Source organism: Bradysia coprophila, chromosome IV, assembly GCF_014529535.1.
Source record: "Bradysia coprophila strain Holo2 chromosome IV, BU_Bcop_v1, whole genome shotgun sequence".
NCBI lineage: Eukaryota > Metazoa > Arthropoda > Insecta > Diptera > Sciaridae > Bradysia > Bradysia coprophila.
Genome location: NC_050738.1, coordinates 5057962 through 5068842, shown reverse-complemented (window position 1 = coordinate 5068842; position 10881 = coordinate 5057962). Strand labels below are relative to the sequence as shown.

The 10881-nt window shown below is 38.5% G+C and overlaps 2 protein-coding genes across 2 annotated transcripts; one reads left to right on the top strand and one right to left on the bottom strand.

Annotated features, from left to right (window-relative positions):
* The first annotated feature begins 1765 nt into the window (after positions 1-1765).
* On the top strand, positions 1766-5517 carry LOC119066672 (engulfment and cell motility protein 1). Its single transcript, XM_037169259.1, has 3 exons — positions 1766-2135; positions 2194-2493; positions 2562-5517. Exons 1-3 carry the CDS (start codon positions 2012-2014, stop codon positions 4301-4303), a joined length of 2166 nt encoding a protein of 721 aa, XP_037025154.1. The 5' UTR covers positions 1766-2011; the 3' UTR covers positions 4304-5517.
* A 733-nt stretch (positions 5518-6250) lies between these two features.
* On the bottom strand, positions 6251-9668 carry LOC119085991 (palmitoyltransferase AKR1). The gene is made up of 10 exons (XM_037196561.1): positions 9520-9668; positions 9241-9352; positions 9006-9177; positions 8705-8933; positions 8606-8651; positions 8036-8544; positions 7886-7973; positions 7607-7817; positions 7334-7526; positions 6251-7141 (listed from the first exon to the last, which is right to left on the bottom strand). Exons 3-10 carry the CDS (start codon positions 9140-9142, stop codon positions 6950-6952), a joined length of 1605 nt encoding a protein of 534 aa, XP_037052456.1. The 5' UTR covers positions 9143-9177; positions 9241-9352; positions 9520-9668; the 3' UTR covers positions 6251-6949.
* Positions 9669-10881: the final 1213 nt, after the last annotated feature.

Here is a 10881-nt window from a genome sequence, read left to right as displayed (position 1 = left end):
CACACGTTTTGACAAGTGTCAAATCTGACAAGGGTACTGAGAGATAGGTATGTTGAATGCTAAAAATGGAGGCAATTAATTATAACTTGTTTTCTTTGTGCTTGTCATTGAATATTTTCATATAAGTTTTGACTCATCCCTCCATCTTCAGGCAGTTTCTCTCCAAAACGGTCAATAATTTTTAATTTCTACAGTGAAAGGTTTGATAATAATTGATTCGATTGATAAGATATCAATTATTTCCTTAGAATCGATTATCGATATTTTCGATATTTTCGAAAAATCAATATAAATCGAATGTTATCGATAATCGATACATATTGACTGATAATCGGTAAATTTCGACTGATAATTCGATTATCAGTCCATATTTATCGATTATCGATAAAACATTCTATTGATATTGTATCTCGATTATTTGGAAGTTTTATCATCGTTTGATGATATTTTTCAGTGAACTTACCTGGGGAAAGGCTGTTTGTAAACTAACACTCAAATGTAAAATATTCAGAGAAGTGATAACAGATGACGTTGCTTTAGCCCGGTTTTTTTTTATTTCAACCTTTTAAGGTGTCTATTGCAAACAATTCTAAATGATTACATATTGATTTAACGCTTAAAGAGAATTAATGCTGCTGGTGTTGGAGGTTAAGAGTGTCCGTTTTCAGAGGCGGAAGCAACGCCATCTGTTATCAACTATCTGAAAATATTTTTGTGGAGTCTGTTACATTGCTAGTACATCTAGCCATAGACTGTTATGATCAGAGCGAGAGATCCGAAGACTAGTTAATTTAACTTGCCTTGGGGTACTTGTCAAAATATTGCTTTCTCTTTCAACGTGTTACGTTGAGAGCGAGAGGACCGAAGACCAGTTTATTATAAGTTGCCTTGGGGTACTTGTCAAAATATTTCTATCTCTTTCATCATAACACTCTATAAAATTAACAGAGAAATGATAAGTTGGTATGCCTGTGGGGAGATAGAAGGAATCTGTGATTTAAAATGAGTTGTACGATATGGGAGAAAATTACATACGAATTACTTATCATATCTCTGAAAATTACTGATGTCAACGCTACATATTTTTGTGAACCAACTTCACATATTCATGAAATATGATAACAGTGAAGTTGTCACACGATAAAGTAGAGCGCTGATATGTAATCAGTAATTTTATAACAAAATGTTATATAGAATTAGTCGAGGAATTAGTTTCAAAGCAGCATTTCCTTGTGAAAAGATTGGGAAATGTGATCTTTTTGGGAATTGTAAGGTTCTTTTCAGTGAAACACTTCAGACTCTGGAGTCCAGAGATGTGTCGAAGAAACGCGGAAAAGATTGTGAAGTGACATCGGGTTTTCAGACAAACAGGACAGATTAAGATTGGCTTGTTCAGCGTGGGTTTTTTATGTAGGTGGAAGCATAGGGTTTTAGTGGGTTTTTGTGCTAGGTTAAGTTCTTTTACACCAAGCAATTTGTGTAACTTCCCAATTAAAAAACTTGAATGTGTCAATAAAGTGTTAAAAACAAAAATCAAACCCTACTCGAAACCTATGGCGATCCTCTTGCCAACGGACATCACATGATTCCATAATCTATTACCACATATTTTTGGCAAGTTAAAATACAATAAATTGTCTTTTAATTTGAATGACCATCTTCTGCTTATTTACCGCTACCTAGCAATATTCCTTGATTCAACTGCTGTCATTCACGAACCATGTGATGTGAACCCTCATTTTTTCTACTCTCTCCCTCTCTCTTTACATACACATGCATACAACGGACGTTTTGACGTTTATGAATCAGTTTTTTGATCGACGAATGGATAAGTGAAACATTTATTGTGCACAGATTACGAATTTTAATCCATTTTTACCAAACAAACCTTTGTAAATTCACGAAAATATTGTCCGTCGATTGGTGTTACATTGTCGAAGCATAAAATATCAGAACTCAAGAGTGGTTTGTTAGTCGGAAATTGTAGTTGCATATGACTTCCTCTACATAAATGTTACCAACAACAACGAAAGTTATGCCTGCCCTGAAAGAATCGCATATCGTGAGGATTGCCGTGGAGTTTGAAAACCAATTGCCGCAATTAATTAAATTTGATCGTCGGCAACCGCTAACAGGTTAGTTGAATGACTTTGTTTTTCCGAGACGCCGGCTTGAACGGTTTATCTTTTCCAGGAATAATTCAATTCATTTGCAACAATTGGAACGTATCCGATCCGGAAAATTATGCTCTTCAATTTTGCGAAGTGAACAACAAAAATTACGTCACCGAGAAGAATCGCAATGAGGTGAAAAATGGTTCAGTGCTGAGTCTTCGGCATTCACCATCGAAGACGGCGAATGATATTCTTGAAACGCTTAAATCCGGTACAACTGCTGAACGAACTGCGGTCTTGGAGAACCTTGCTTCACTAAGCTGTGACGTGACGTTCGCTCTTGAATTGATCAAGGAACAAGGACTGGACATTGTCATCGGTAAATTTGTATAGCCAAGGCGAACTGCATGAACTCGTTATAACGCAGCTCTTTTGAACTTGTTTTAGGAATGATTGAAGATGAGAAATCCGAACCGGACATACTGAAATTTGTCATGCTGTCGTTCGTCGAATTGATGGATCACGGAACGGTCTCGTGGGATATTTTACAGCCGTCCTTCATAGCCAGAAACATTGCGTTCATTAACGATAGAACCACCTATGCCAAAGAAGTCGTACAATGCGCTCTGGCCGTGCTAGAGAATACGGTCAACAACAGCACCAAATATGCACTGATTGAAAAGGATGTGTCATTTACGCGACTACTGTCGCTACTACAAGATTCCGTTCCGGTTATCCAGCAAAATACCATCGCTCTGATCAACGCTCTGTTCCAGAAGGCCGACGATCCGCGGAAACAAACCATTGCGTCGGCATTTAGTACGAAACAATATCGAAATGTTCTGTTGACCAGCGTTATCAATTCCAACATCGGCACGGAAATGGCTCATCAGTTGTACGTGCTACAGAAATTGACTATCGGTTTGCTCGAGCACCAAATGATGACGAAAATGAATATACAGGACCAGGATGCGCACGAAAAAATCAAGAAGCTTCGTCGCATTGCATTCGATGATGGCACTACCGATCAGGCAGATGTTACAGCACGTCGACAGAACAATGCTTACTCGAATTACTACAAAAAACTTGGTTTCAAATGCGACATCAATCCGGCTCAAGATTTCAATGAGACGCCACCGGGCATTTTGGCACTGGATTGTATGGTGTATTTTGCTACAAATTACACGCAATTGTATACGAAGGTGGTGCATGAAAATAGTTGTCGGGCGGACGAACATGACTGTCAATTCGGTCGCACGAGCATCGAATTGGTGAAAATGCTGTGCGAAATTTTACACATCGGTGAAGCGCCACTCGAACAGGGTGTCGATTTCCATCCGATGTTTTTCACCCACGATCATCCATTCGAGGAATTCTTTTGCGTTTGCATCGTCGTCCTGAACAAGACATGGAAGGATATGCGGGCAACGAGTGAAGATTTTGCCAAAGTGTTGAGCGTCGTACGGGAACAGATTACGCGAAGTTTGAAATTGCGTCCGAGCAACTTTGATGACTTCAAGGCGAAAATCAATACGATGACCTATGCGACGATAACAACGTTACGGCAACAGGAAAGGACTTCAAAGGAAGAATGTGAGTCAACTGCGTCGGCCATCGTTAGTTTAAAGGAAAAGATAACGCCGGAAGTGATGGCATTGATAAAGGCACAGCGATTGGGATACTTAGTGGAGGGTAGTCGATTTTCCAAATATTCACGCGGCGTTCGGAGTAAAGATAAATTTTGGTATGTTCGTCTGAGTCCTAACTTTAAAGTCATCCACTATGGTGAGTGTGACGAGAAAACTGTGCCAACTTTAGAAGAACTCGGCAACAAGGTTCTCGTGATTGATATCAAACAGTTGCTCGTTGGCAAGGAATGTCCACATATGAAGGAAATGAGGGCACGAAAATCGGCCGTAAATCTTGGCTTTTCAATTACATTCGATAACATGGACAATGCTACGTTGGACTTCGTGTCGCCAGATGAGCAAACGTTCAACTACTGGACAGACGGTATCAACGCCCTGCTGGGTCAGCCAATGGTAAGTAAACAGAAGGACGATGATTTTGAGACATTGCTGTCGATGGAAATTAAACTACGACTGTTGGATACGGAGGGAATTGACATATCGGAATCGCCACCGATTCCCGATGATCCGGATAATTACGATTTCAATTTTGAGAGTTAAGATGCGAATTTAAATTTATATGTCCGCTGTTGGTGTACGAACAAAGATTGCATGTAAGTTTTTGTACTCTAGGAATTTTTAGTGTTTAGTGTTAGATGACGAATAGTTGACGAGTCGCGAATGTACTTTTGAACAAAAATGTTGTGCACATTCAAAGATTTAAGATAAAAAGTGTTGAAAGAAGGCTCGCTTGCAATTGATGAAAATTTTTAAATTTTACTGATGTCAGGCACCAGTGTCAGTGCTTGTTTTTGGGAATTTTTTTCTACAAATTTCGAAAAATTCCTAAAAAAATCCTTAGGAATTTTTTGTGAATTTTTTAGAAATTTTCTGAATATTCAGAATTAAAATTCCCCACAATTAGCCCTGCCTGACACTGACAATCACTGGATTTGATATATTCTGCCATATATCTGCTAGGAGTCTTAAATTCTCGTTTCATTTTGATTCAGGATAACTTCAATCGTTTTTCTTAATGTTTCCGCAATCCTTACGCTCTCTCACTGGTTTAGAGATAAATTTTGTTCAATTTTTACATCGTCGAAAGTAGTCATCCAAAATTTGATTTCAATCATCAAAGTATTACATAGGAAAAACCAAAAATAAATTGACGAAGGCGAAGGCACATGTCGCTGTTACTCTTGACCGTTATTCCATTCAACTTGATTCATAATTTGACGGGAAATATTAAGTATTTGTAACTCCATGCCGTTAACTGAATCCGCAAAGGACTGTAGAAATGTTGTGAAGACCGAAGGCTCTGTTTTTGTGTTCACCATAAGCCATAAGATGGAGACAAAATGTCAAAAAGAGTATTCACCCATCGAGCTCAGTTAAATTAATTGGGTTTTTCTTAGTTAACTGGACTTTTACATATACACATTTTGACGCATCATTCATCTAGATGGGAACTGGTCATTCTCTTCTCTTTTACGCTCTTTTAGCGGTGTATTACTAAATTTTAGTCTCGATTGGAGCACACAGCATTTTAAAGGCTTACCGTTACTGTAACAGTGACATGGTGCATACAAATTTTAATCGAAAAATTTTATTTTATTTTTATGAATCCAAATCCAAAGCATATTTATAATCACGTGTACTATGTCCGTGAATTTTTCTCCATTTTATAATAAAAACCTATATTTTGTAATCACAATAGTTTTGTAAGAATTTTATTCAAATCATATTTAAGTAAAAAGTATAAACGAACCAAAGCTTAAGTTTTTTAGTTTCATGAAATTGTTGGAAAAGTTATATTCGGTGCTTTGGTTGTGAGGACATTATTGGTTTTGGTGAGCAAAAAGCCATTGTAATCAAAGGAATAGGAAAGCAGTTTTCCAGGCAATAGTATTTTGCATAACAAGGGGCGAAAGTAAAAAAATTCAAACGTGTGAAGTTTGCAGCCCGCGCCGCAGGCAAGGGCGGCAATCACACGATTTGAATTTTTTTACTTTTGCCCCGAGTGATGCATACTATTTTTTATGCCAAATACTGCGGAAGATTTGTATTTTCGGTCCGAAACAAAACATAATTTTAATTAAACTGTTGAGTTATCAACAAAATTTGCTGTAGAAACACCAAAATGCCGAAAACCGCGGGGGTCCAGGGGGCGGCAGCCCCCTGGTATAAAAATAAAAACAATTTAACAAATGAAATTACTATAAACATACATTCACTTGCTCACAAAACATTTGACTATCGTCAACACAACACTACACTCAATGCGTACTTTCAATCAAGTGAACATGTGTTTTCGAGACATATGAGGACCGAAAGTAAAATGATGACAGTGACATTTACTTTCGGCCCGCAAATACGCAAGCAAACGGGGCGAAAGTAAAATGATGACAGTGACATTTACTTTCGGCCCAAGGCCTGAATTTTTTTACTTTCGGTCACCATTTGAGGACCGAAAATACAAACTTTCGCAGTATTTGGCATAAAAAAACATTTTAGTTCGGAGAAGTCGTCAGGGATTTTAAAAAAATGAAACTGTCACCTGACCCAAGATCTGCTATCGCTACATCCAATACCCTCTCTAGCAAACAAACGACGCAGTCAAAATACCACCTTTTGACAAATGTGACACTGACTTTTTTGTAATAGAGTTGCCGTGCCGCGCTCTTTTTTAAAGCAATATCGACGTCACACGAAAACGACGAATTTTAAACTTCATTTTTCCACACCAAAATGACTGAGCACACATAAAAAGACGTCAAAATCACAAATTATTCATTTTCGAACAACAAAATGGTAACAGGAGACGTAATATTTTCAACACAAAAAAGAACATCGCTGCTCATACTTCATTTAATTTACTTTTAAAAGTGTAAAATTTTCTATGACAGGATACACTGTATAGTTTTACCACCTTTTCCTAATTTGGTTGCTAGAGAGGGTATTGCTATATCATCACTAAATCATATTCAGAATTCTTTCCTATACGAAAAAATCGAATCCAATAGCTTGAATTTTCCACAAGTTGTAGCAGGGCCTATTTTCAGGAATTTAATTCTCTAAATTATCCCCTGCGTTGTAGTCCACACTAAATCTTTGCCATACCCATCGGATCGTTCATTAAAAAAAGTGAAAATTTCATGCGCGTGAATTGCTTCGTTTCGAACATCATGGGGCCGCAGGTAGTTTTCAAATGTTCTCATCGACCATCAGCTCATTGTCGTCGACTCGATCGGGCAAGCAAACAAAGAACTCGAATAAATTCAAAACGGGACCACGAGAAAACGGATTCTGGTAACGGCCACGTTTGTCACGCAAATAGGGATAGCGTTTGTAGTTGAACATTTCGTTGGTGGTTAGATTCATGCAGGCGTGTAGAATCTGCAAAAAAATTGTGGAATGTTAAAAGATCGACGAAACAAGAGTTATTTACGTGTGTCTTGGACGACAGATTTTAAACAGCCTAAAGTTCCTAAAAGTCAATCGTCCAAGACAGGTACGCAGGTAATTTTTCATGAATGGGGACGAAAACCGCGAAGCATGAAATGACTAAATTTTGAATAAATGTCTCACCGAAGTGCATGTTAGTATCCAGCCAAGTCCGCAGAACGAGAACGCTTCGACTAAGCCCAATAGATATAACAAAGTGAATCCTTCCATCATGACACAGTAACAAGCGAAGTAAATGGTAAACGAGCAATTTATCGCTACGCTCAATACAAAGAGGAAGAACCACAAGCGATTTCGTAGTCCCACACAATTGTATCTGAAATTCAGACAATTACGATCTGAGCACATTTTTCTCTCTCTCTCTCAAGACTTGGATCTCGAAAAGAAGTAGCTTACATGAACGGACAGTGATGATCGAAATAAGCCACACATCTGTTACACACCCGACAATGTTTCGCTCTGAGCGGTCTCAGACAACGACAACTGTGGCATAATCTGGTCAAAATGAGGTTTCGTTTTTTCCATTTTTCGTAGTAGGGAATTTGCTTGATGGCTCTGTAGTACTGATCGGAATTCAAAGGCAAGTGGCCCGGATCTCTTCGGTTGGCTGAAATAGTAACATTATCAATTGCAATCGGAAAACGAAACACTTCAAATTCTCTGTACTCCACTCACCAATGATCCAACTGATCCACATGACGATGTTGAAGTAAATGAAGCAATAGTGAGATCTGCGAAGAATGTTCCATGTTTTCGGTATCACCTGTTCGAGTAGTAATATTTCGTGAAAAAATTGTCACGCGTACAACAAGGGTTCAATCATACCCGTATCATGTACATTGGATATCCCCACAATAAAACGGAGCATGTGAACAGCAACAATGGTCCTTTGCTGTTGCCTGCTCCTCCGAACAAAAGTCCCCATAGTTCCGACAGCGGTGGCATCCAACGCGAACGCTTTTTGATAACGGTGTACAGCATTTTAACAACGTCGTTATGCCGGTGACTCTGTGCTAACATCAGTGGTGTCTTTTGATTCTTGTCCTTCGGTTCCAGGTCGAAGTTATTCTTTTCGCAGAGCAATCGAACGCACATCAAATTTCCCGATAAACAAGCCAAATGCAAGGGCGTCGAACCAAAGTTATCAGTTTTTTGTAGATCAACGCCTGAATACATCAACAGCTTCATTAGATCTGGGTGTCCTTTATATGCGGCCCAATGCAATGCCGTATCTCCGTTGATGTCGGTTAGTCCATTCTGGGCTCCCATACCGAGAAGATAGGCAGCCGTTGCTGTACGACCATACATGCAAGCAGTCATTAGTGGTGTTAAGCCTAAAGAGAAATGGAAATGAGTGAATTGTGCACTCACAGGTAAAAGTTCCTATAAAAAAACCTTTCAAATCTGCAGCGTTCACGCAAACGCCCGCCTGTAGTAGAACCTAAGAATGAAGCGTGTGAATAGGACACAGGTTCTACAATCTCTCAGATCTACCTGAACAACAGAGGCGTGTCCTTTTCTACATGCCCAATGAATAGGTCGAGGTCCTTGGATACCAAGACAACGCAGATCGATTGGAGCATTACGTTCGACTAAATACCTCATCATCTCAACATTGCCATCCAGTGCAACCCAGTGTGCCATTGAGTAACCATTTTTGTCTCGGGCACAGAGCGTCTCCAATCCAAATTTCTCGATCAAATTCTCAAGATCGACCACCTCACTTAAATGAATTGAAAAATTTCGATAAATTTTCTTAATCACCAACGACGATTGTACTCAACACTCAACGCACCCATTTTTGACAATATCAAATATCTCTTCAACGCTAATCATCATTTCTGTGCCATCCGAACAACACAACATGTTGCAATCTTTTTCTTCCGTCGGTGATGCTTCCTCTTCGGTATGATTACTCTCCTCTGCAACCATGTTACAGCTTGCAGTCAGGGGTAGAGCCCATACACCTTGAAAAGACATTTTGTCCAAATCATATAGGGTTTAACCATCAATATCACTTTAAATCTTACTTCTCCGGGCTGCCCCCGGACTCGGGTAAACCCTAGAGCTTTGCGTTTTGAGGCCGTTTTCCGACGCCACGATATAAAATTGTTCAAAACGTTCAGGGGAAGAAATTTTCGACTAAAAATTCAATCAAAATAGGTTTATTATGCTCTGCATATTATGAACAGTATCTCCGCATTATGTCGTCGTAGGGAAAAAAATCAATAACAAAGCAAACAAAAGAAAAATCCTTTTCTTCGGATAAATACTCGATCATCAAGTTAAATTCCTTGTTTCACACATACCTAACGTTGAAATAGCTTTATCCCGACAAATTTAGGCAAACATTGTCGAGCCAAAACACTCAGTAATGGAATCTTTGTAAACTTCAACCGAAAAGCAACACGAGAAGCTTTTCACAGGACTTTTCTGTTTGACATAACAGAATCGATTTTTCTTCAGCTGGAAAATATAACACAACAAATAGGACTCGTAACAGGGTGCAAATTACGTTACAGTGTTAGTTAATGTTCGAAAATATTCGAAAGTTGGCATACCTATTGTTTGATGTGAAAAAAGAAAAATGAAACAGACAAAGGGACATTACGGATTAAAGAAGAACGATTTTTTTAATTTTTAATTCCAATATTTAAATTTCAATAATTTTTGCGTCGCTGGACGCCGACGTCGACAAATGGCGGGGCGTGTTTCAAACTTTGGTATTTGATAGTTTGTGCGTAGTTTTTCCTGAACCAGTTACATTTAAAAAAAAATAGTCATCGACTGGTGATACCAGCCTGGTATCGAGCGAGATTCTTGCTTTAGGTTGGGGATTTCGCAGCCATACATTCTTCTCAAATCTTCGTAATTTTAGAAATGGAGAGAAATTAAAAATTGGAAATGAGTGCGGACTCGGTGTAAAGTGTTTTCTAAGAAACTAAAATCTTCTTCAGATAAAGGTTTGAGAACCAACAAAGAACAAAAGAAAAATGGAATTGGGTGCGAATTCGATGTAGAGTATTTTCCGAGAAAATGGAAATGGGGACGAACTCGAACAAAAATAGAAATCCTTTTTTCCAGAAAGCTATCTCGTTAGCTACATCGAGTTCGGAGCCATTTCCAATTTTCACTTTCTCTGGAAACAATCTAAATGGAGTTCGCACCCATTTCCAAAAATCGCGGACACAGTTCGCTCCCATTGTTAAAATTACGAAGATTTAAAAAAGAAATGTATGGACACGATATTCCTACCCTCATAGAGATATTTCAATGTAAAAACAAATGAATTATGCGCTCAATAGGCGCGAATTTCCTAAGTGTCCATCTACTATCGACTACGATGACAAAAATGTGCGCTAACCTGCGGTTGCTATTTATATTTCAAAACGTACAGCAAAACTAGATAGGAATTAAATGTTTTATCACTATGACACAAGTAAAGTACAAAGTTTACATGTATTTGTTTCTAAATTGTTAAAATCCTAATTTCAGGACTACACAGCACCACGGCTGACTCTATATCTGTACATGAAAAAGTGTATTTCACTTGTTCTCAACTCATGAGACAAACTTCTAAATTGTCAGACTGCTCTTTTAGAGGGATTCTTTTGAAAATCCACCTATCAAAATCGGACCCATTTCGTCTGGGATGGATATATACATGGTTT